Genomic DNA, 27,864 nt, shown 5'->3' with positions numbered 1-27,864 from the left:
AAGGAAGGCTTTCTAATCCTCACAACCCATTGCTCCACATAACAACCTAAAACCCTATACAGTAGGCATGAACTCTTCTTTAAACTGATCTGATGGTTATTTTGCCTCTAGGATATTCTTACTAGCTTTGAGCATCGATTTAGCAACTTGGCATAGAGCCAATGGAAGAGGTAGCGAGGCATGAATTTCTCACATGTCCATTGCTTGTCAAATTAGTGTCACAACATGCGATAGACACTGAATAGGACAGAGGTAATTATAAACCATCACTGAGTCAGATCTACTGACTTGTTTTTACCACAATTATTCCAAAGATTATAATCCTTGCACAACATCTTCCGAGCAAATTTTTCATTTCAGGAGGTTTAATTGAATTTAAATTACTAATAAAATTTAATGGCTTCCGCACATTTGCCACAAATATCTTCTGCATAATTCTAAGTATAAATACAATTGCATCAATCTCTATTGTTTTCAATTCGCAAAATAATTCTTCGCTGTAATCAATATAATTAAACATACAGAAAGAGGTTTTTACATTGACGTCTCTGACACTTTGTCACACAGACGCTTTTCGTCTATTAATTCATTTTTACTAGATGCCTCTTCAAGACTTTTATTAAGATATGTTCCACCTAATGGTTATCACTCTGCTGACAAGTCGGCTTGCCCAATAGGATGTCCCTACAGGCTTATGAAATACTGATGCGTCAGCTTATCCCATAAGACAGCCCAGCCCACCTATCCAGCCATGAGAGGGCAAGTTTCAATATATGTGTTCACTTTGAGAAGGAGTGCCAGTATTTGATACTGGTAATCCTCCTCATTTAAGGCCCATGCACACTATCGCTCAAATTTACGACTAACTGTGCAATGGGCAACCAACGATGGGCTGCCATGATGTCATTTTTTGATGAACGCCAACATAATCGTTGCTAGCGATGATGCGATGAACTTTTAGCATGATGAAGTTTGACGCCGATGATCGCAACTATTAGCATCTTGATTGGCTGTTTGTTAATCGCATCGGATCCCATTTGAACAGTTGTGAAGATAGATGTCAATTCATGTTCGGAAGCATGGTAAAGAACTATGCTCGTGATGAATTATGTAATCAGATAATTAAATGATAGCAAAAGAACCCCGATATAACTGATACAATTTCTAAATTTTTAATTGGTTGTTAGTTAGTGGTCACCTGCAGTTAATCGCTAATAGTGTGGACACCTTATCGTAGGTGGTGACATCAAAAAACAGTCCATCTCACAGCTAAATGTTGATTTGAGCTATAGAGTGCACAGGCCTTGAGCTGTACCTATGGCCATCCAATTTCAGAGGCTCAGTTTTCATTCTAGTCCATCCCACCTGTGATGTTTCACTTCACACATGCTGTTTTACATATTAAACCTGCTGTTATACACTTCACACATGCTGTTTTACATATTAAACCTGCTGTTATACACTTCACACATGCTGTTTTACATATTAAACCTGCTGTTATACACTAAACACCTGTGGCTATGCACTTCACATCTGTTGCATACACTTCACCCCTGTTGTTATACACTTCACACATGCTTTTATACATATCAAACTTGTTGTTATATACTTTAATCCTGTGGACATAATCTTGACAAATGTTGTTTTAGTCTGCACACTTGTTTCAATGTTATTATGTTTGTCCAACAAGCAGTTCTAAATCAGCATAGGTAGCAGCTATGTATTCGATTTCTCAATAGTATAATCTAACTAAAAATTATCTAGACAAGCGCTTTTGAAACATAACCTATAGAGATGTTGTGAATTTTAAGTAACAACGGCAGTTTTCATACGTTCAAGCGTTATTTGAAGAGTACCAACTATATTTATGGAGACCTCATAGGCATTTAACTTGGCAGGCTAATCACATTATGTGCAAGAAACTAGACACTTGAAACTCAGTATACAACAAGTTTTAGAGGATAAGCTCACACGTTTCAAGAGCAACTGTAGCCAATTTGGTGATGAAATGATGATGCAATAATGGAACATGCTATTGTTATTAACCCAAATCACCAACACAGTGTGTCCTGCTACAAGTTTGTTGACAAACACAATCATTCTTGCCAACATAAATATAAACGATCTAGACCATTTCAGTGTGTGGAGGTAAAAGGGGCCAAATCTTCATAAAACTCTGTCGAATGTCTGTCTTCCAGTATAAATGAAACTGGTGTCACAGTCAGAACCGACTACTGTGCCACTGTCTATCCTATGTGGGCTGTGGGGTCCCATCGATGTTACCTAGAAAAGTACTAACTTTGCTCGGTTTACTAACACTGGTTGTTAACTGCTCGTGTAGAATTCACCACTCTTTATCTCATACATTGCTGCTACAAAAGTAAAAAGTTGCAGTTTGTCAACCATATATGACATCCCACATCATATATGATCGTATATGTATATGTTTGTATATATGATGTCCCACAACAGAAGGCACATGTCAACCATATATATCTTTGGGCTAAAGCAACAACCATGGTAACTAGCCTATGCTGCATATGCTGGTTTTAAATATTGCTTCTATTATAAAAGTTTACCGAATTATGACAGTTTATAGAAACCTCATCTCCTACGAAGTCAGAAATTGTTGAGCGGAAAAAACAAGCCTAAAACGTCATGAAACGGAAAAATACACATCGTATTTGTTGACATGTTGTTTTACTAGAGCAGTGACACTTTTTAAAAATCTCTATGTAATTCCTATATATTTTTAAAAACCAACATTATCGGCTATGTCATGACATATCAGATAGTGTCATAAGAATTAAAAGTGGCTGACCAAAATCCTGTGATTCCTGATGATCATATCAGTATTATTTCATTTGACTAGGAATAATGGGCATAGGTTCATGGGTTATGTGTTCAACCCATGAACCTTTCTCATAGTATGGTTTGACTCAATCACGGCAATAGAATTTATATTTTTTTAATATGTTATAATATTACACATTATATACGTTATGCATAATGTATCACATGTTATGATCGGCTAATCTTTTGTTGTGATTTATTGCTTTAAGAATACACAGAATATGTTCTGAACTAGCAAATTATGATATACTATATAACATAATATTAATATAACACATAGTATTAATTGATTTTCTGTCTCATTGAAAGATGGTCCTTGGCACTGGCACCATCAACAATAGGTGGTGATTTTTCATGGAAAAATTTCATGATAACATCACACATGCACACAAAAATAATGTTCAATAGTTTGTTTTATTCATAAAATAAAAATAATGTTACAAAATTCTCCATGTATTGAATCTTGCTGATGTTCTAAAAATTTGCCTTGTAAAACACTCTAATCTGTTCATAGAGATACCATTGTCTAGTCTCTAATCTGTTCATAGAGATACCATTGTCTAGCCTCTAATCTGTTCATAGAGATACTATTGTCTAGCCTCTAATCTGTTCATAGAGATACCATTGTCTAGCCTCTAATCTGTTCATAGAGATACCATTGTCTAGCCTCTAATCTGTTCATAGAGATACCATTGTCTAGCCTCTAATCTGTTCATAGAGGTACCATTGTCTAGCCTCTAATCTGTTCATAGAGATACCATTGTCTAGCACCATTTGGGCCAACAGACTTTTTCAGCTGTGCATCTTTATCTTGCATGTTCTGTCTGTCTGTCTGTCTTGCATATCTTTGCCATCTGTGCTGAATCTTAATTGGCATGCTGCCAAAATTTTATGATATTTTGTAACGAATGATGAAAGGAATGACACACAATAATAAACTGGTGCCAGCATTGTCAAACTTTCTCTGCTTCCGTTTCTATAGCTTGATTGTTCATTGCTGCTCGTTCTACGACCTGATATAAAACAGTCTAACATGTGAAATCAACAACAAAAGCAAGCGTAAAACATAGAAATAATAAAGAAGTTGTCCTTGACGCAAAACAAAATTGATGCAGATCAAAAAGCCATCAGTAATAATTCGTAAAGCGATGAGACAAAAGTTCTATAGAACTTTTCTTTTCAAGTCCTGAAATGTTGACCCAGACTGAACTTTGTGTGAACAGCTATCACCTTCATACCATTTCATCATATGCAGCCATGTCAGACGTTGCAGGACTGGCGCATTTCTTTTGTCTCCTGTAAAACATGTGACAATATTTTAATTATTGAATCATACATAATAATAATAAATCTCCAGCATGTGTATGTATGTACATGTGTATGTATAAGCATGTGTAGGCTATGTATGTATATATATGCATGCGTATGTATGTACATCAATTATACATGTAATTATGTACCCATACAAAGGCTATGGAGCTGCTTGGTTCATAGCAACAATAACAACAATAGCAACAATAAAAACAATAGCAACAATAACAACAATAGCAACAATAACAACAATAGCAACAATAACAACAATAGCAATAATAGCAACAATAACAACAATAGCAACAATAACAACAATAGCAACAATAACAACAATAGCAATAATAGCAATAATAACAACAATAGCAACAATAACAACAATAACAACAATAGCAACAATAGCAACAATAACAACAATAGCAACAATAACAACAATAGCAACAATAGCAACAAAAACAGCAATAGCAACAATAACAACAATAACAATAATAGCATTAATAACAACAATAGCAACAATAACAACAATAACAACAGTAGCAACAATAGCAACAATAGCAACAATAGCAACAATAACAACAATAACAACAATAGGAACAATAACAACAATAACAACAATAGCAACAATAACAACAATAACAACAATAGCAATAATACCAACAATAACAACAATAGCAACAATAGCAACTCGCCAAGTTAACTGAAAGGTCGATTGTGAAAGGAAGTTGACGATTTTAGCCAGAATGGTATGGAAGAAAAGGCGCTGCCAGAACCGACAGCAACACGCACTAAAAATCTACATGCTTTTCCCAACAGCAAAATGAGGAAAGTGAAGAAATAAAAAGCATGCTAGCCTGACACATGCAAGATGCATACGCTCAAAGCATGCTAGCCTGACACATACAAGATGCATACGCTCAAAGCATGAGAGCAAGACTGTTCACAAGCATTTGTTGCAGTGTAAAACTAGGGTTTCTTCTTGCGCAGTTCAGCTGTGTTAATGTAGTGACGAAGGTATGAGACTACAGTGTTACTACCTTTTGTTGAGGTCAAAAGGTCATTGAGGTCATAGCCTGTTCGATGCAGTAGTTGGTCGAATGTTCAAACTCTAATCACTAATTCCAAACGGGCCACATTTTCCTTCAGTTTTAAAATAAATAGGACCTGGTGGTTCAGGACTGCTCGGAATGTGTACCTATATTAAAGCAAAAGAGTTGATATTAAATTAAAAATAATATTAGAACATTTTACATAGCATTAAAATTGTAAGACTCTAAACACTGCAAAGAGCGGAACGCTTCTAAGAAGAAGCGTGTTTGCTGAACACAGTTGAAGGATAAATGCCTGATCTCTCTACCCTTAGCCTTAGTTTCTGCGATTAACTGTTCGTTTTTGAGCTTTTAAGAGCTTGTAATCACGTTACCACATATTTTGCACCTACAACAAAATAAGACATGGTGAATCTTTTGATACCAAATAACTGTAATGGAAATTTTGTTGTAAGTCAACCTTTAAGTAAGAATTTTGGCTGTTTGTTCTTTATTTAATATACTCTTTGTATGGTGACCCTTTTGCTTCTATGCCTCTTTGCTTCAGTTCCACAAACAGATGCTTCTTGTGAAGTCGGTTCAAATGAGGCAAAAAGAAGCGCTTGTCCACAAAAGGTAAAAAAATTTATTTTCAATAATTACAAATTATTCATGTGAAGTCTATAGCATTTTAGACTGCCCTCAATTTTGCTAAAATTTTGTAAAATGAAAAGAGGCTCATCAACACTTTATGATTACGACTTTATGGTACTTCATTTACATGAATTGACAGTGATAGATGAACCGTAATCATTGCTGCTATACCTCTAGTGCTATGTTGGCAGTTGTGTGTGAGCTAAGACCAATACAATTGCTAATACCTATCTGTACAGATGGTATATCGTTGGTGCTCTTCACTTCATGTGGCCTGACCTCAAGCTATGATATACAGTAACTAGTTACTAAGGCTGCAAGCAGGCTTGTGACCATGGTGGCAGAGTCAAAACTGCGTATTGATAAGTACTCGCTGATACCCAGGTGTAAAAGGCATTGCAGTTACAGTACATTGTTGCCTGAATACTTACATATAGTCGCATTAGCAGTGCAGCAATAGTAAGCATGTCACAGCCACACAGTACACAGTATGCTTGCACTGCATACTATTACTACTGCGCAGTAGACAGTAGACATGCAGTACAACTACTTGCTAATGCGCGGTACGCGGTATTGGTGCAGTGATGGTGTTGCCTACTGCACAGTGTACAGTGCTGGATTCAGTGTGTCTGCTGTTAATGCTCATTTCACAGTTCTAGTCGCAGCATGAAATTTTACATTATATTGTACGTACATACACAGTATGCCTTTTCAAAAAATTATAGCATAATAATGTATTGAGTTTGGATGCAGCCACGACATAATTGGGTGAAATTAATGCTGCTCAACCTTGAGTATGAATGACTAAACAAATGGAACACAGTCTTTGTGTTGTATTTGGTTGATATGAAAATCTATTATGGTTTCAATATATAATATTGATGAGAAGACAATACAAAGACATCAATTTCATAGGATTAGTGATAATGCCTGACTCCCTATTCAGAAATGATATGGAAGTTAGAGCATAAGTTCATGAGGTATTTAAACAACGCTTAACAATTTTGTAAAATGCAATGCAGACACATAGACAGCCAGCAGTATCAGTTAATACACAGTATCAACTTCATATTAGTGAGTGGTTGCAATATACATGCAGCTTTAGGTTTTGAAGAATGCGCATTTGCAGTACGCATAAATTGCTGGGTTTCAGATTATGTGTTGTGAATGTAAATACGCAGTAGATTGCAGTGGGCAGTTTTTAGTAAGAGTGCAGTTGCAATAACCACTGATGTCTACTATGGGTTAGAAATTTGTAAAGCCATAGCCATAAATTTGTAAAATAAATAAGCCATAAATTTGTAAATAAAGCCATAGCCATAGCCATAAATTTGTAAAGCCATTTGGGTTAGAAATTTTGTAAATCTACAAAATTACTGCCCACTGCACTTGTCTGCGAAGATACAGTGCAGTTCCAATGCCTCACAACCCTGGGTGAAAGCTTCTCACATGAGTAATAGTTCTAGCTATGAAATGCCTGCATGCCTTGTTCAGACATATATATAGTTGTCAACAATTGCCTGTACCTACGGAGGCTATTAGTATGAAAGTTATCTTACCTTACTTAATGTTTCAACTCTCTCATTGGCTATTAGCTATTGGTCAGTAACAACTGTTTATGCGTTGCTTGATGATGATTGGATAGCACGACTTACCAGATGATCAATAAGTATAGCTTGATAACACTAAGGAAAGCAATTGCCTAACAATAGCCCTCATTAGAGTATTGAGTTGAGAGGTGACAAGGTCACGTTTTCTAGCCTCACTCTTACACGCCCGCGCGAGAGTAAGGATGGGTGATGAGAAAGCAGGTACGGATTACAATGTTAATTGTAGACGAGTGACTAGCCAGTTGATCTGACAGCCTTAATCACAGCTATCATAACTGATCTACAATGTAAAAATAATGCAGAATTTACGTAGAGAAGGTTACTAGCGTGGTGTGCTAATTTGTTTTATACATGAAGAGCTAACCTACTTCTATCTCAGTTTGTCACTATGACATCATAAGCTAATTATTTCAGTAAAATAATAATCCGATTGGTTGCCTGCTCACTTATTGCATAAGCGGAGTAATATTTATGCAATAAATGGTCTGAATAATTTATGTATATCTTCTGAGTATAATAGTGAATTTTATACTTGTTTGTGTTGATGTTTTATAGAAGAGCAAACAGACGCTGGTACTACAACCTACCTGGTACAATTACCAACCATGTTGAGAATATGTATGTACATGTATATGTAGAGATAGTCTGCAGCTACCATATATAGTATATGTATATGTAGAGATAGTCTGCAGCTACCATATATAGTATATGCATATGTAGAGATAGTCTGCAGCTACCATATATAATATATGTATATGTAGAGATAGTCTGCAGCTACCATATATAGTATATGTATATGTAGAGATAGTCTGCAGCTACCATATATAGTATATGTATATGTAGAGATAGTCTGCAGCTACCATATATAGTATATGCATATGTAGAGATAGTCTGCAGCTACCATATATAATATATGTATATGTAGAGATAGTCTGCAGCTACCATATATTGTATATGTATATGTAGAGATAGTCTGCAGCTACCATATATAGTATATGTATATGTAGAGATAGTCTGCAGCTACCATATATAGTATATGCATATGTAGAGATAGTCTGCAGCTACCATATATAATATATGTATATGTAGAGATAGTCTGCAGCTACCATATATAGTATATGCATATGTAGAGATAGTCTGCAGCTACCATATATAATATATGTAGAGATAGTCTGCAGCTACCATATATAGTATATGCATATGTAGAGATAGTCTGCAGCTACCATATATAATATATGTAGAGATAGTCTGCAGCTACCATATATAGTATATGCATATGTAGAGATAGTCTGCAGCTACCATATATAATATATGTAGAGATAGTCTGCAGCTACCATATATAGTATATGCATATGTAGAGATAGTCTGCAGCTACCATATGAGACGGGAAAGCAGAATCTTAATAAATTAGATGTGGGCTATAGTTTACAGTTTCTATAGTTTACAGTTTCTATAGTTTACAGTTTCTATAGTTTACAGTTTCTATAGTTTACAGTTTCTATAGTTTACAGTTTCTATAGTTTACAGTTACTATAGTTGACAGTTACTATAGTTTACAGTTACTATAGTTGACAGTTACTATAGTTTACAGTTACTATAGTTGACAGCATACACATATGAGAGGCTTTCTGGATTACAGAAACTATCTTGGTTGTATCCATTTTCTTTTTTGAAAAATCTGTTTGATAATTGTTTTGTTTAAATTTTGTTTCATATTTTAAGACTTGTACAATAATTAAAACTATCTGCTCTTATGTTGTCTCTGACTTGCTATAGGACAAGCTAATGGTCACAACAACGGAGGAGAAATTAAAAATGGAGCGAAAGCAAATGGCTTTTCCGAAAAGTCAAGTAGTACTTCATCTATTAGCTCTGGTCAGACTGATGACCTTCAGAGTGCGAAAAGACGAGGGTGAGACGATAAGAGTCATATCAGCATTTCCTATCTATTTAATTCCTAACAGCATTTCATAATAAAATCAATTCAGATATTATAATCCCGCTAGAATTATGGCAAATAAACAAAGAGGTTTTATTCTAATATCAGTCATATTTGTGCTATGATATTAGTATAGACCTTGTTAAATTGCAACCACTTTTCCTTCTTAGTACAGCCATATGACTGATTGTATAGTATCAGTCATAGATGTGCCTAAATCTGTAAGCGCCACCACTATGATCACACATATTTGACTTTCTCGCAGTTCTACCATGTAAAGATGTCAAAAGCTAAGCAAAAACCATAAGTTACATAAGATTGCTTACCCTTATGAGTAATAGGGGTTTTCACATGCTCTGATGCATGCATGACTCTTCTAGCGCTGATAGGCGCCATCATCACTTTGTGACAACGTAATGAACATGCTAACATCCTATATGAAGGACATTAATTGTAAAAGTAAAATGCCTTGCAAAAAATATCTTAGAGAGATTTTGATTTGGACGCTTGTGATGAACTAGACATACTGACAGCTTACATAATATGTTACGAATAGATGTAATTAATTCATGTAGCGGGCTTACTGATTTCAGTTGGCATTTTCTGTGCAGTCCTGCAGATACTTTGTACGTAGTTGATTACCTTGCACTATCTGATGTCTTGCAGGATCCTCTGCTGTAAACCAGGTGCAGACAATATTAAAGAACAGCCAGAAAGAGTGTCCTTTTTTCGTCTTGTAAGTTTTACATAAGATTAACATGTGAAAGACAAAGTAACGAGTAATCTCTCCTAACTCTCTCTCTTCTAACTCTCTCTTCTAACTCTCTCTCCTAACTCTCTCTCCTAACTCTCTCTCCTAACTCTCTCTCCTAACTCTCTCTCCTAACTCTCTCTCCTAACTCTCTCTCCTAATTCTCTCTCCTAACTCTCTCTCCTAACTCTCTCTCCTAACTCTCTCTCCTAACTCTCTCTCCTAACTCTCTCTCCTAACTCTCTCTCCTAATTCTCTCTCCTAACTCTCTCCTAACTCTCTCCTAACTCTCTCTCTTAACTCTCTCTCTTAACTCTCTTTCCTAACTCTCTCTCCTAACTCTCTCTCCTAATTCTCTCTCCTAACTCTCTCTTCTAACTCTCTCTTCTAACTCTCTCTCCTAACTCTCTCTCTCTCCTAACTCTCTCTCCTAACTCTCTTCTAACTCTCTCCTAACTCTCTCTCCTAACTCTCTCACCTAATTCTCTCTCCTATCTCTCTCCTAATTCTCTCTCCTAACTCTCTCTCCTAATTCTCTCTCCTAACTCTCTCTCCTAACTCTCTCTCCTAACTCTCTCTCCTAACTCTCTCTCCTAACTCTCTCTCCTAACTCTCTCTCCTAACTCTCTCTCCTAATTCTCTCTCCTAACTCTCTCTCCTAACTCTCTCTCCTAACTCTCTCTTCTAACTCTCTCTTCTAACTCTCTCTCCTAACTCTCTCTCTCTCCTAACTCTCTCTCTTAACTCTCTCTCTTAACTCTCTCTCCTAACTCTCTCTCCTAACTCTCTCTACTAACTCTCTCTCCTAACTCTCTCTCTCTCCTAACTCTCTCCTAACTCTCTCTCCTAACTCTCTCCTAACTCTCTCCTAACTCACAGGAGAGAGTTGGTAGACTGTTGTCAGACAGTGCTTTCAAATATTTGTGTTGTAAATGCTATTTACTTGACTTGAGCATACATACATGTAGCATAGGACGTCACCATAAGCCTAAATACATATCCTGATACATTACACACCTTATAGACTATCTACCTCAGTACCCTCACAAAAATCGGACACAATATGATGGTAGCACGGAATGGGACAGTCTTCACATTAGACCGCCGCCTGATGATAGATATACCTTGAGATAAAACCCCTATAAATTTTAAAATCCCTATAAATTTTCCTCATATATTTGAAATTATCTCTGATGGTTTGCAATTTATGTTGATTAATTTGATTTGAAAAATGTGTTCCTAATACTCACACCTCTATGTCTCACTCATTTATGTTTCGCATGAGCTGCGCTATTAAACTTGTGTTTTCAGACACATCCGCCCACATAATTAATAGTCCCCTCAGGGTAGCAGAGATCACTTATCAGTCACTATATTATATTAATACTCATAGAGTATCAAAAATACAATAATGGCTAAAATCATAATACTCATTTAATAATAACAATATAATAATCATATAATAATAGCTATACTGCAGTCAAATAATAATAACAATAGTAACAACCATATAACAGTGGCTTTAGCTATCACCGCATACCTTTGAAACTTCTTGTATTCATGTTGGTATTTGTATAGAGGAATATGGTCATATATGGTCACTGTCTACTTCCAGCAAAGATTTTTGATATACTTATTGCGAACTGCCATCACATATCTATCACTAATATTACTTATTATTACCAGTATTATTATTAACATTATTGCAGAAGAATCCGTCTTAGCAAATTTTGCCACTGAGAGTGACTCCCTCTGACCACCCAGAGTTTTATAATGTTTCCATGCTAAGTTTAACCGCTCTAAAATCACTTCTTATTGCTTTTCCTCAGACAGCATTCTATGAAATTAACAAATCTATGAACATTTTCTGCTTATACAAAAAAAATTCAAAATAACTGTTTCTATAAAATATATATTTAGCTCATTCGCTAGCTGAATTATAAAAACTACGCGAGTCTCACCTAATGTTGCTCGCAAACCGTGCATAGATTGTCAGCTTTTTGACTATATAGCATAGAAATTTTTGGTAAACTATTTTTATGACACAATTTCATTTTTACACTGAAGTAAGTTTTATATAAGGTAGGACTTTGAGTTGAACAAGCTGAATAAAGATTCTAGTTAGCTGGCTGCTATTTAAGGTGTTGCTAGTATTTTCACAACTTTTTTATTTGTATAAATTTAATATCTCAGAATGTATAAAGAACATTAGCTTGTGCTAGTAAACAATTCTGGGTCAAAGAATGACTGTCTCTAGCCAACATTATTTGTTCTGTTGCAGTTTAGGTTTTCAGACAAACTAGATGTACTGCTGATGGTTACTGGCACACTAGTCATGGTCCTTCTAGGCTTGCTAGTGCCAGGCAATCTATTCTACTTCGGGAATTTGATGACAAACTTTGTTCTTTTTGAAACATCGGAGTCAGCGAACTCTACCAATTTGACAGGCTGCGCTGCTGAAAATGCAGCACAAAAACTTCAGTAAGTATTTTTTTTACTAGCAAAGTTAAATTTATTTTATTTTAGTTCCAGACAGTAAACAAATTCTCTAGATCAAAGCTTGGATAACAACAAAAATCTATTGCCTGAGACTCATCTTATTTTCACCATTTCTTTGCCGGATGTCGACTTACGTTATCTGTGTGACTGATGTTATATGTGTGAATACTTCTATACATGCTAGTATATATAGGTTATATATCTGAATACTTCTACACATGCTAGTATATATAGGTTATATATCTGAATACTTCTATACATGCTAGTATTTATAGGTTATATGTGAATTTCTAACCAACCCTCCTGCCTTTCTGTATTTCTATCCCCAAGATTTACACCCTTAGGAGCCCTCATTAAGCCCCTTGTCTTTGCATCTGAATTAATTGATCTTCTTCTATTGAAGTCACCTTCTTTATTCTCAGACTTCAAGTCAAAAGATTCACTCAGTTTTACCTAAGAATGGCATGAAATTATCTTCGATATCAACTCGAAATTTCAAAAGTTTTTTGCAAGGTGGTTTTTTTATAATTTATTGGTGCAAGTTTGCATTACAATTAGAATCTTACGACTAGTAAGAGTGGCGCAATAATAGCAATGATAGCCATAATCAGAAATAACAATTGTGTTGTAAGTCACATTCAGACAGAACTTTTGAAATTAGACCAAGAAGAGTAGTCTAGATGTCCGCCTGACATAATATCATTTACTCTACTCCTATCAGGACTATGTATTAAGATTGCTTGCTAGGTGGTGTTTATCTAGACTACATGACATAAATAAACAGACAAGCATTTCGTGTTAGTTTACCGTCTTTCAGAAATACTACGCTAGTTACAGACTCATTTCTTGTTCAGTTTAGAGACTTTGTTGTGTTGCGCTCTCTTTATCTAGTATGTTTACATAATACAGCATTCTAAATCTAGTAACAGATTTTAGCTTTTAGTAATTGTCTGTAACCGAAACATAATTGGCTAAAAACAATCTTAAAATTTTAGCATTAGTCTCATGTAAAAGACTACCTTGAACTGTTTCTCAAATGGGAGATTTTTTAGGGAGCCGAGTGGAGGATTGATGCCGGAAGAGAACCTGAGAGGAGTTCTAGACAGCTATATTAAAATACTGGTTGGCTTTGGAGTTTTTGCCTTTTTGGCAGCATATACTGGTGAGTTACAGAAATGCAAGTTTACAGTTTTACACTCATAAGTTACAGAGCTGTAAATTCACTTCAAGTTGTATGTTTACCTGGTGAATACATTGGGTTCGCCTCGGCCGTTATCCATGCTAGATGATTTGCATTTCAACTAAACTTATATTTAATATGGACTTACGATGCCGACTAGGTTCAGCAAATTACCTACTTAGTCAGTTTTGTAAACAATGCTCAATCGATTCATCAATTCTAAAAATAACACATGCCTCCATACTTTTACCAAATTTGTCACAATTCTCACTAAGTGGTGGTTTAACATCTGTCTACCAAGCATAATTATAAGTGTGTTGTAATCAATAGAAGCTTGCATTTTCAAAGAGATGATGCAATATATACAACTCTGTAGGTATCACCTTCTGGACATGGACAGGAGAAAGACAGATTAGGAGAATTAGAAATGCTTATTTTCAAGCGATTATGCAACAGAGTATTGCCTGGTTTGATGTACATAATGCAGGAGAGCTCAACACACGCATGGTCGAGTGAGAACACAGATCTCTGCAGACATGATCATAAATTGTTTTTTTGGCCCATTCATTGAATGCCTTAATTAAATATTAAAATAAGGATATATACATTTAATTTACGCTATTTTTGGTAGTTAAATAGTCTGTTTGTCTTTGTTTTTCACAAACATATGGATACAAATCTGTCCAAGGAGGTCTCTACATGGTGACATTTTGTAGAGACATGCAAAGATTGAGTGAGGGATTCGGAGACAAAATGGCTACCTCTGTTCAATGGATATCAACATTCATAGGCGGATATGCTCTGGCGTTTATAGTCGGATGGAAACTTACGCTTGTCCTACTTACAGCGTGTCCTCTCATTGTTATAGTATTTGCAGCAGCCAGCAGGGTATGTACAATCATAGCAAAGTAACATCTTTGCTCACCAGTAGAGTAGCAAGAACATCTGTGAGTGTTTTTATAATGTAATTATGCACAAAAGTAGTATTTTTTTGGCAGAAATTGGTTGGTGATGCAATGCATTATTGATAGGTTACAAAACCAAGGGTAGAAATATATTCACAGCCACTCATTATTTTGAAAGCTCTAAATCTCTAACCTCTATGTTTAACTAATGTAGTAAATAATGAATACAAACTCAGTGATTGTGTACCCTCTTGAATATACCCATGGCAGTATTACAAAAACCTTGGTCTCCTATGTTTTAGAATATACTGTATATTTGATTTCGTTTGCATACATAGACCATATTTTTGAGACTATAAGACACGCGCACTATAAGGTGCAGCATCAATTAGTATGCCAATTTCTGTCATTGTTCACATGTCAGGCACTTAAGATTATAAGGCGCAATAGGTGAATAGAAGGTATGTGTATATCAAATAAGTCCAAGCTTATCAAGTTAATTTATTCAGTTAGTTCACAATAACTCTCAATGATATTTAGTTGTAAGCTAACAAAGGTAAACATACAAACTGTTGTTTAGGTTGAACACAAAAATACATTCATAGGCTCTACTCACTTTTTTCCGGCAACATACTGGATCCTTCTTTTAACACGGAAATACAAAACTGTTGAGCAGTTGTGACTTATACTAAAACAATCAGTACAGACACTTTATTTGTTAGTTGGTTCCCCGCCTACATAGGTCTTCAAACTTCATATTTAGTGTCTGCGTTAAACAATGTGATTTTAACATCAAGTTGGCCCTGATCCCTCTCGTTGTTATCAAAGTCAGTCTCGCCGCTGTCACCTGCCTGTTCACTGATCATTCCAACCTTCGAGACTGAGTACCTGAGTTCACCCATCAGCAATTCATTAGCAGATAGTGACATACCTCACCCGGCGTGCCACATAAAATTGACTAACAAACAGAACCAAGGGTTATACATCAGCCGTACTGGATTGCATTGTTGATTTTTGCGAAACTTTTATAGCCCGACCAATATGATATATTAGTAGCTATAGTGCTAGTAGTAAATTGCTCTCTCAGCAAAATTTTTTCTTAGAATAGGATGTCTGTTTTCTCATTGGTAAGTATTTGTTATTCGATGACTCATCCCTCTAACCATTCATACACACACGAGTAGATTTAGACTATCTCTCAATTGTGATGGCTGTAGGCAGCTATATTCAGAGGCAGCGCGCGAGAACTCGAGAAATTATGTTTTGTTTAATATTTGAGCTAAGATGATGATAGAAGATATTCAAATATTCTAGTTTATGATGAGAATGGTCAGACAAGAACTGACAGCGTATGCTAAAGCTGGATCAGTTGCAGAAGAGACCTTTAGTTCCATTCGAACAGTCGCTGCTTTTGGAGGAGAGAAGAAAGCTGAAGACCTGTAAGTCATACATGTGCCTCTGCATTATATGTTCAGTTTTGGAATATAATGTAATATAACATAATATGGCATGATAATAAGCTATATAGCATGATGATAAGCTATATAGCATGATGATAAGCTATATAGCATGATAATAAGCTATATAGCATAACGATAAGCTATATAGCATGACATTTTGCACTATATTGTGTATAGTGATGCTCAGCGCATGCTGCTTGGTTATATTATATTATGCCATATTTATGTCATATTATATTACCATATAATGTTGTTGATAGTTTACACTACGTTATATTATATTACCTTATGTTGCTGTTGATAGTCTACACTACGCTATATTATATTACAAGATGCTGTATTACATTGCGTTATTTTAGATTACGTTATGCCATACTCTATTTTATACTATAGCATGCTATAGTATAATAATTTATGTCGCATTGATCTGTAACATTTTCACAAATCATTCCATTTTGGCTTTGCACCGTGTGATCCAGTAAACAAAAAACTAATCTAACTGTCAAGCTATAAAAGATAAGGAACGGGGAAACAATATAAAAGATAAGGAGCGGGGAAACAATATAAAGTTTAATTATATGCTTCAATACCGTCGTAATACTCTACCCCTTTCTTCTCCCTACCAGCTATCAGAAGTAAAAAAGTGCATGCGTGTATTCTCAGCATTTTTGCAGATATAATGGCCATTTAAAGAACGCTCTAGTGAAAGGTGTGAGGAAAGGAACTATTGGAGGTTTGATATCTGGATTAATCATGCTCATTGTGTTCTGCTCCTGCGCACTAACCTTGTGGTATGGCGCTAAGCTATCCAGAGAAGAATGCTTTGAAACAGGAGGCATACTGCAGGTAAAAAACTAAGAAATAGTGTTAAGTTATTTGTAGAATGTCTATCTAAAGCTATGTATACTCTAGCACGCTATCGTTAGCATATTTCAGCAAAATTCTACAGCAAGAATGAAAAGACACGTTGGTTACAGCTCTTTTAGAATGCTTTCTAGGGCTATGATGTTGACTCAATAAAGGTACCATCAACAATAGAGGTACCATCATCAATCATTCTACTAATAGTTACAAAAGTTATTAAAAGCTTACAATTGACTTGCAAGCAACTGCCCTAGCACATCATTATAAGGACTGAGATATACAAGGGTATGCTGAAGTCATCCTAATACATCGTGACTCAACCCTGCGCCTGACGACCCTGTAACTTCTTGGGAATATACAAGTGAATCCTTAAAATATTTTTTCAGCTCGCTTCAGACAGATCATTAAGTATCGCTTGTAAAAATAGTGGCTTCAAACATGTTGACACGCAAGCTAAACTTTAGTTGTACATTTTCAACTCCCACCTTTTTAACAAGTTGACATACAACTCTCTTTAGTTGGTCTAACAGGAAATTAGTCTGAAGAAGTGAGTTACCAAATTAAAACAAAGAGCTCAGATTGGCTGACTTTTTAAATTGCTGACGCCAAGACCTACGGATTGTAAAACTAATCAATTCGCTTTCTTTGATAGGCATTCTTTTAAAAAGCCAATTATATTGCTACAAATTATATTACTAAAAATATTTTATTCATCAAAATATAACTGTTGAATAAATTCAGATTAACAATTTAGCAAAGAATAGTGTAAAAGTCATCGAGAGGGCCTTATATTATTATAATTATATTACATTATTATGTTCAGCAACTGGCTGATAAAGGAACCTCTTATTATAAGCTAAAGACCTTCGGATCGTTCCCTAAAAACTAAGAACAAGCTATCGACTCTTTTGACTTACAAAAAAAGAATGTAGATTTGCATATTAGAGTACAGATAAGCCATTAGAAACAGGTTAATATGAACACAATCCGATCAGCAATCTCTAATCCATCTTGGCTTTATGTTAGCGAGTGACATATTGCACCACAATGCATGAGAAGCTCTGTGCGGAACTACCAACCACCTAATTAGACTAAAGGGTAAAGTTGGACACAAAGAAGACCCGCTCTACTCACTAATGATATCTGATTAGCAAGTTCCGTGGCTTTTGCAATAGTTTAACAAAACTTTATGCGTGTTTCTACTGCTAAGCAGATCAACTGACTAATTGACACTTCAACTTTCTTTTGCTTCATTTTCATTAGCTTCTCTTTTAGCTACTCAATATTTTTGCGTCTGTTTTTGTAGGTGTTTTTTGGAGTGATTGTAGGATCTATGTCACTTGGATTTGCACTTCCTGTTCTCGAAAACATAAATAGTGCTCGTGCGGCTGCAGCTGCACTCTTCAAAACTATAGATGCAGTAAGTACATTGGTCGTCAAGTCAGACCGTTAGAGTAAAGTTCTAGTAGAAGCTCATCAATTCAGTTAACTACTTTCATTGAAGACAGCCCATCTATAGAGACACCCAGTATCTATCTCTACCTGATCTATGAGTATCTATCTCTACATAATCTATGAGTATCTATCTCTACATAATCTATGAGTATCTATCTCTACCTAATCTATGAGTATCTACATGTATCTCTACCTAATCTATGAGTATCTATCTGTACCTAATCTATGAGTATCTATCTCTACCTAATCTATGAGTATCTATCTGTGCCTAATCTATGAGTATCTATCTTTACATAATCTATGAGTATCTATCTCTACATAATCTATGAGTATCTATCTCTACATAATCTATGAGTATCTATCTCTACCTAATCTATGAGTATCTATCTCTACATAATCTATGAGTATCTATCTCTACATAATCTATGAGTATCTATCTCTACCTAATCTAGGAGTATCTATCTCTACTTAACGTATAATCAAAAATATTAAGCCTGCTGATTACACTATTCCGCATTGTTATTCGCCAAAGTAATAAGTTTCATTTGCAATAGTTTTAGTTTTAAAGAATTCTCTGTATTTTTTACAGTATGTTGAAATTGACAGCTCTTCAGAAATAGGTTTAAGACCTGACCATCTTGAAGGCGATGTGGAATTTGAAGATGTTGGATTTACTTACCCTTCGCGACAAGAAATAAAGGTCTGTATGTAGATAGACATATTTTTGCTAAAATATTCCTAGAAAATTCTGTGATGGCAGCTCTATGGCAAACTGTGACTTTTTAAATGACAAATAGCGCTTAGCCTGCTGTTGTACCACCTACAGTACATGTAGCCTATGTTCTGATTGTTGCCCATTCTTAAGGTGTGAGTTGAAACAATAACAAAGTTTAAAGTTTATACCGGTAATAGCTTTTCTCAATCTCAATAGGCTTTGCTCACTTTTTCATTGGCTAAAATGTTTATATATAACCTTACCAAATCTATTACTAGTTTCCTTAGCTAATACTATTATCTTTTTAGACATTGTAATGTAGCTTAATGACAACTATGCAAGCACATTTCTGTTCTTTCTAACATAACAAAGATGGCTCTACCTTTAGGCATACTCTCTAAAGATGGCTTTACTTCTAGTAATAATATGGAAAGATGGCTCTACCTCTAGTAATACTATCTAAACATGGCTCTACTTCTAGTAGTACTATCTAAAGGTGGCTCTACCTCTAGTAATATTATCTAAAGATGGCTCTGCCTCTAGTAATACTATCTAAAGATGGCTCTACCTCTAGTAATACTATCTAAAGATGGCTCTACCTCTATTAATATTATCTAAAGATGGCTCTACCTCTAGTAATATTATCTAAAGATGGCTCTACCTCTATTAATATTATCTAAAGGTGGCTCTACCTCTAGAAATATTATCTAAAGATGGCTCTACCTTTAGTAATACTATCTAAAGATGGCTCTACCTCTATTAATATTATCTAAATATGGCTCTACTTCTATTAATATTATCTAAAGATGGCTTTACTTCTAGTAATAATATGGAAAGATGGCTCTACCTCTAGTAATACTATCTAAACATGGCTCTACTTCTAGTAGTACTATCTAAAGGTGGCTCTACCTCTAGTAATATTATCTAAAGATGGCTCTACCTCTAGTAATACTATCTAAAGATGGCTCTACCTCTAGTAATACTATCTAAAGATGGCTCTACCTCTAGTAATATTATCTAAAGATGGCTCTACCTCTAGTAATATTATCTAAAGATGGCTCTACCTCTACTAATATTATCTAAAGGTGGCTCTACCTCTAGTAATATTATCTAAAGATGCCTCTACCTCTAATAATACTATCTAAAGATGGCTCTACCTCTATTAATATTATCTAAAGATGGCTCTACTTCTATTAATATTATCTAAAGATGGCTTTACTTCTAGTAATAATATGGAAAGATGGCTCTACCTCTAGTAATACTATCTAAACATGGCTCTACTTCTAGTAGTACTATCTAAAGGTGGCTCTACCTCTAGTAATATTATCTAAAGATGGCTCTACGTCTAGCAATACTATCTAAAGATGGCTCTACCTCTAGTAATACTATCTAAAGATGGCTCTACCTCTAGTAATATTATCTAAAGATGACTACCTCTAGCAATATGATCTAAAATTGTTGAGATCAATGGCCGTTCATCAATAAGAACGTGAATAAAGTTTTTTAACAATTTTTAGTATCGGTATTTTAGTTAGAGATAATAAAGATAATAAAGGTGAGAAAATTCTACAGAAAATTGCAAGGGAAACTATTTAAAATGGACGAGATGAATATTCAAAGTGGATGCAGAGTAATTTATTCAATTTATTTAGAGCACTGTAGGTTTTATTCTGTGCAGCCGATTAGCTCTTAATCGTGTATTTTGACAGCTATCCCGATAGTAATCATCTTGTCGACAAGCGCATGCGAATGAGTCCTCAGTTATTAGTGAGTTCCATTCTTCTGCCACATATGAGTATGAAGAACTTTAGTTCTGCAGTCGGCTTGGAGGTATATAGTGATATTAGTAGTGATAATAGTATGGTGTAAAACGAGGTTAATACTATAAAGTTCTCACTGAAGAGAATTTAAGCCTGATTGAAAAAGTTGCAGCTTTGCCATGGTGAAGATGGCAACAAAGAGAAAATGCAGGCCATGGTGTCTACACCAAGGTATCACTCTTGCCAAAATAGACTAAGGGTTTGGTTTACCCCGGCCGCAATCTTTTATAGATATTATGATATTATATTCTAATTGAATAAATCTACTACAAGGTTCAATAAAACCACAGTTTATTAGTTTAATCTTGGCGCGCATATCTCATTTCTGAATGTTTGCTTTGCTAATATAGCCTACCATTTGTCCTGCATTTGCTGTTGAATTGAAACACAGTTTCTCATTCAAAAGTTAACTGGCAACATTTTAAAATTACATCTATGAAAACCAGAATAATCATATTCTGGTTTTCAGCAATGATTTTGATGTTATAAGACCAAAAAAACAAGCTTGTGAGACAAGGATAGTCGGTATGCAAGCTCCAAGCAGAGACATAAGGAGGCCATTTTATGCATAAATGCAGACTTATGAATTACGATGCCAACGCCGAGAATTAGCCAATGCGTGAACACGAGACAAAAGCACTTTTCTTGGCCTCCAATCTTTAACACTTCCACCATATTGTCGCCTCGCTATGTTGTTGTGGTTATCCAACCTTGTAGATAATTATAACGCAAGGCTGAAACAGATTCCACAAATACCGAAAAAAAGTCTGCACCATATGTGCAGATCCCGCATTAACTTTCGACAAGTGGTTATAAAATTACAGCAATTGACTTGTACTTACAATTTGTAGAGCATGCTAGCAAGGAATTCTTCTTTTATATAAATATTAAATTTAAATAATTGTTTTAATTGGTTAATCTCGGATGTCATATGTTTAGAACTTATCAACCCATGTTCTATACTTCCATAAATGAAGCTTTTAAAATAACAATTTTTAGATAGACCAAGTAGGTAAAAAATGACCGATCTTATTAGAGTTATACAATATTGCAGCTGTTTCCGGTCGATATTGCAGCTATTTCCCGGTCGATATTGCAGCTATTTCTGGTCGATATTTTTCAAAATTTACACATCCTTTCGTTAATTTTCACGGCTTTAAAGTGTTGCTAAAATCTCGTATTTGGTCGAAATTACATTAAAATATTATTGAAACCTCAACCTAGAGTGCTATTTGCAATTGTTAATGCAATAAAAATGCTGTCAGTTAACCTTTAACCTTTAACTTGTTTGAACAATGTTTTACGTTGTAATGAATTGCTTATCGGTTTTAGACATTCTACCTACTGAAACATGCTTTTATCGAATTAGTTGCATTTTACACCCAGGCATAAACAAAACTCTGTAAACCATGACAACAGTAAACTGCTGGCAGCTGATGATATTTAAAAACCTTAAGTTTATAAAGACTGGAATTAATATTATTATTAAAGTACATATACAAACTTTTGTACCGAGAGATAAATATTCAAGATTTGTTGTTAAGCAGATAATTTGTGCTATGAAAACCTTTTGAAAATGTAAACATTTAGACTGCGTAATAAACAATTTATTATTACCCAAACAATGTCCTTTAAGTTTTGCTAACAAATAGTGGCTATCACAGTTATAAGAACAAACTATTAGTTGCTATAATAAGCATGTAACTTAATAAACATCGACAATGGAGCGGAGAAGGCTATGTAGTACTCTAAGCTCTCCTTGCCACAGGTATTAGATGGACTCAGCTTCACAGTAAAGAAAGGACAGACAGTGGCGCTCGTCGGTGAAAGTGGTTGTGGGAAGAGTACGACAATACAGTTGGTGCAGAGGTTCTATGAAGCGAACGAAGGCAAGGTATGTAGGTTTTAGCAATAACTGCTCAGGTTCTCATTAGCATAAGCTCACTCCGCTCTAGGTGTTTTCGGCGATGACATTATTTATGCAGTTGTGGTTAGATTGCTTCATGATATTCCGCCACACTTGTCATAATTATTTCTTTGTTTTTATAAATCATACATCAACCAACTAGCAGATGTTTGAATAATAGATGGATACATAACATGGGAGACTGGTGTAAGAAACAAAGATCAGATCTTTGTTTTGTAGTAAATGCATTTCTTACGTTCATATGATAAACATGTTGCATAACATACCATTTGTGGCCACTCAAGGTCACACACCCATCACCCCTCCAGATCAGGATAAATAGTAGTCTTTATGAGATCACTTACCGCAGATCATGATTAGAGATGCCCCCATTCTAAATTCACCAGGCGATTCAGATACCGATCCGATCTGATATACCGATCCTAATTGAAAAATAATCCGATTCAGATACCGATTCAGATCTTTTGTGTTGCATAGATAGTAGCTCATTTTATTATGCAAATACAAACATAATGCAAAGAAAACAAGAATATTATTGTATTTATTTGTTTGCATTTATGGAAAAAAATATATACATATTCACATACTGACATACCGTGCATGTAGTAACAAAACAGTCCATGTTTCTTGTAATTTGTAAATAAATGTAATTACTGTTAGTGGTACAGTTCTATCTGTGATAACGAAGTCTCTCTTTTATTGCTGGATAAACTGCTGCTCCTGTACAAGTTTAGAGCAAATCAATGTTTCTTTTAAAAACCGTTAGTGATTCAATTATCTCAGTAAGACGTCTCTTTTCTTCCATCATTATCAATGTAGCCAAGCGTACTGAAGGGGGATTCCCTTGCAACAGATGTTGGAGGACAGGCTACATACCGATACGCCACTGGGGTTACCATTTTTTGTACAATACAAACGATCCATTGTATCGTCAGGATCAAGAGAGTGATAGATAACTTTATGCGTCGACTGTTTAAATTACTTTCGTAATGCTAGTAAATAGAAATATTACACTGCGTTCTTGTTTCCCATTTTTGTTATCTTGTTCGTGATTGCTTGCAATAAAACCTATCGCTGTAATTGGGAAATACCACACTTTTTGTTTACGTTCTGGCTAAAAAGTTTCCTTCGCTGTGTTGATCAGGCTATAGACATGAAATAAATTGTGTGGCAGGCCTGAAATTCATTAAGTAAAAGTAAGAAGCTTACAGCTGATGATTTTCTATTAGTATAGCAGGCTAAAATACAGTTTTCTGCTAAATGGTTGATCTGTAAAAAGTATCACAAGGTTCAGATTTTTTAAGAAAAGATCGGCCGATACCGATTCAAATACTTGACACTCATATCGGCACCGATACCGATTCCGATACCAAAATCGGGGCAACTCTAATCATGATAACCTCAGCTGGAAGTGTTCTTTTTAGGATAGTCTCTGCCAAGTGGCTATGATAGCTCATCGGCATTATTTCTGCTAATTATTATCACAGAGATCTGTTAAAAAACTATTTATACTAACAGCTAATCTTCGTATGCATAAAAACTTTTTTAATAATTTTAAATAATTTTACATGGAAAATCTATGTATAGTTTGATGGGTTTTTGTTTGGGAAGCACCAACTCTATGACAACGCATTTAAAATGCAAAGACGCTTACAACATAATAAGTTGGATTAAGCTTGAAATTGACTATAGGGTGACATATTTTACTCTATAGGAAAAAAATAGAGTTTTCTTGGCATAGATATGTCATCACACTGTACTGTTTACTGTAAAACCTAATGTACACTGGGATGATTATGTTTAAAAAGAACTCAGCCATATATTACACTGAAGTGTATAAAATATGGAAAACAAAATAACTGAAGATGTCGTTTGTAGATACTGATAGATGGAAAAGATCTAAAGGACTATAACCTTACATGGCTACGCAACTATATGGGCATAGTCAGTCAGGAACCTGTGCTATTCGCTACAACCATAGGAGAGAATATTAGACTGGGTGCCAAGTGGGGAGATGAAGTTACTCAAGAACAGATTGAGATGGCGGCCAAGCAAGCCAACTGTTATGATTTCATCAGCAAACTACCAAAGGTTAGTTCTCTACTTGTTTATACAATCTGTAATCTTTACACACTTGTAAAGATTTTAAGACTTTGGTGAAGATGAGGCGCGACTGAGATACTTTGCTTGTATAGCCACAAGTGTTCATTTTAAATATTTCCTAGTCTTGTTAGATTGAACCTAGAAACACACAAATATTGCAAAACTTGAAAAAGGTTTGTCACAGAGAGATCTGACTGAGTAAAACATCTATGAGTTGCTCACTCGCAAGTCTGTTATATTCAATTTCAACTGTTCTGTCCTTGGTTTAGTCATAAACGTTTCAAGCCCTGTAAGCAGCCGTTTCAAGGCTAGTTGTTGCTAGTCATTGTTTAATCACAAGCGGTTCTTCTCCGCTTGAAAAAAGGCCTTTACATGAATAGCCAATGAGACACAATCCTGCTGTCTCATTTCTGTACCTTTTACTCTGCTTTTTCCTATTGCCTGGTTTGCATTGTATTATCTCAGTCTGCCTCAGGTGTGTTTGAGATAGTAGCCACTGCAAGGCTTCAACTCTTAATCTTTCACATCTCCTCACAGACCCTCACAGCTCCTCACAGATCCTCACAGCTCCTCACAGACTCTCACAGCTCCTCACAGCTCCTCACAGACCCTCACATGACTTTTGCATATCGGGTTTAGCGTAAAGGGCCATGTAAAGAGGACGTGATACCACCTTATATAACTTTACACTTGTTATACAACATTTATATTTGAGATATCGATCCTAAGGTTTTGTGTTCCTAGCCAATTACATTATAGCGACTTACTGAAGAAAACAAAGCTTCCTTTGTGTGAGAGGTTGTAATGTAGAACATTCCTACCCGCTCGCTAAGTTAGGCTGAGAGGTGTACAGTAAAACTACATGCGGCTCCAGCTATTGCCTCTGTTGAGGACTGCTTGAGGATAAAGCTAAGCTTTTACCAAATTTTTCGGCTAGCCTAATGTCAAAAACTGTCAGTGATATCACGCAAAGCTGTAAGTCAAAGATCTATAGCAATTTTATACACCTAACCAGACATGTATTGCTGGCAATATAAAAACAGTGAGAAATGAAGCTCACTAGATGTTTAAGCTATCGATCATGCAGATAACACAAATTGTAATCTGGAGTTGGTCATAGAGCAGCATGCTAAATCCTGTCTCACTGACTCATGCCATTTCAGTTCAGTTCTACGCCATACATGTCAGTTCTGTACCATGCCATGTCAGTCTGCACAATACCATGTCATGTCTGAACCATACCTTGTCATTACCAAACCAAGTCATACTAACTCGCACTGCAACATACTGCATTGTACCATACTATGACGCACAATATCGCCATACAACACAGTTTCCATACCAGATCATATTAGACAATGAGAGAGCATAAAGAATAAACAACAGCCAAAATGTAGAGCTGATGATGGCCACTCTTAGTTCGATGTTAAAAGAATATCCCGAGTCATATCAATGACATCTTTAATCAATTTTTGTTGTCCATTGCTTTGCGCTGGTCTAGTGACCTGTGAAGAGGAGGCTGTGGGCAGGAGGCAGTGACAGAAAGGCCATCCAACTTCAAGTTTCTCTCTTAGCCAAATCAACTCGTGTAAATTAGTGTGCAGACTGCCAATCAATCATCAACTAGAGTTTGAGGAGAGATCATTCTCTTGAGAAAAGATAATGTCTCTTGAGAAAAGATCATGTCTCTTAGGATAGATCATGTCTCTTAGGAAAGATCATGTCTCTTAGGATAGATCATGTCTCTTGAAAAAAACAACAAATGCTTTAATAAAGTTCTCTTTAGTATTTTCTTGACTGATACTAATGGTCACTGCTCCAGGCATTGTTGTTCTAAATGATCATTCAAACCGCTGAGTCAATAGTGCTGGCTAGTCAGCATTGGATAAGAGGCTAGACTGAAGCCTTTCATGAGTACAAGTGCTTTTTGACCTGACACTTGTAGTTAGTGCTTCTCTCTCTTACACTTGTGGTTAGTGCTTCTCTTGCTTACACTTGTGGTTAGTGCTTCTCTCTCTTACACTTGCAGTTAGTGCTTCTCTCCCTTACCTGTTTCATCTGGTGGTGAGTACAAATGAAAGAGTGATAGCAATTCTTATCCAACAGAAAATAAATACAGTATTTTAGCTTTATGTTAATTAGCTAGTTTAAATAATCATAGTTTTGCAAACTGTTCAACAAGAGTTTTTACTGTGAAATTTTACTTAGTTATGAGATGGTATTTATGTTATCTTCTTATACAATATTAAAATATGAAAATAAAATGCTCTAAACATGTAAAGCAATGCAAACACCCAAATTATATCAACTAATTTATACTATTTGCTTTTTAAAAAATTTTTCTTTCTAATTATCACAGTCATCCTCTGCAATTCTATTCATTCTTGTCTTTCTTTACATCACTTCCATCTCCGTCCTCACAATGGCTACCACACGATTTTATAAATTTTTCAAAGTATTGATGCAAAGATGTTTATTGCATTAATTCTAGGAAGAGCATTGTCTCTTTGTCTCCCTCTAAAGAAAAGATAACAGAAGGCATGGGACATTGTTTGATGTCAATCAAATGTTGTAGAGACGATTATATGAAGTATATGAAGGGAATGGAGTACATGAAGGTTATGAAAGTTAGGAAGGAGAAATACATACCTAAATACTTGTTTACTAGAGATCAATGTTTTGAGTCATTTCAGACATTATATATAGGAAATAACCTACCATGGCGAGTCAAATATTTGCATAAATTATATATTTTTTGCCTCACAATCTGAATACTGAAGGTATAGTAGTTTATGG

The 27,864-nt window shown here is 35.4% G+C and overlaps 1 protein-coding gene across 1 annotated transcript in view; it reads left to right on the top strand.

Annotated features, from left to right (window-relative positions):
• The first annotated feature begins 7,548 nt into the window (after positions 1-7,548).
• The window catches only part of LOC137390113 (ATP-dependent translocase ABCB1-like), a 37,025-nt gene continuing 16,709 nt past the window's right edge, over positions 7,549-27,864 (top strand). Inside the window, exons 1-13 of the mRNA XM_068076371.1 lie at positions 7,549-7,651; positions 9,227-9,362; positions 10,056-10,125; positions 12,422-12,621; positions 13,692-13,801; positions 14,196-14,331; positions 14,536-14,707; positions 16,039-16,163; positions 16,859-17,030; positions 18,355-18,468; positions 19,093-19,203; positions 22,807-22,932; positions 24,844-25,056. Of these exons, the coding sequence (XP_067932472.1) occupies positions 7,633-7,651; positions 9,227-9,362; positions 10,056-10,125; positions 12,422-12,621; positions 13,692-13,801; positions 14,196-14,331; positions 14,536-14,707; positions 16,039-16,163; positions 16,859-17,030; positions 18,355-18,468; positions 19,093-19,203; positions 22,807-22,932; positions 24,844-25,056 (1,704 nt within the window). The 5' untranslated portion in view covers positions 7,549-7,632. The remainder of the gene's footprint in view (positions 7,652-9,226; positions 9,363-10,055; positions 10,126-12,421; positions 12,622-13,691; positions 13,802-14,195; positions 14,332-14,535; positions 14,708-16,038; positions 16,164-16,858; positions 17,031-18,354; positions 18,469-19,092; positions 19,204-22,806; positions 22,933-24,843; positions 25,057-27,864) is intronic.

The sequence above is a fragment of the Watersipora subatra genome, chromosome 3 (assembly GCF_963576615.1).
Source record: "Watersipora subatra chromosome 3, tzWatSuba1.1, whole genome shotgun sequence".
In the NCBI taxonomy this organism is placed as follows: Eukaryota; Metazoa; Bryozoa; class Gymnolaemata; order Cheilostomatida; family Watersiporidae; genus Watersipora; species Watersipora subatra.
This window is presented reverse-complemented; position numbering and strand designations above follow the sequence as displayed.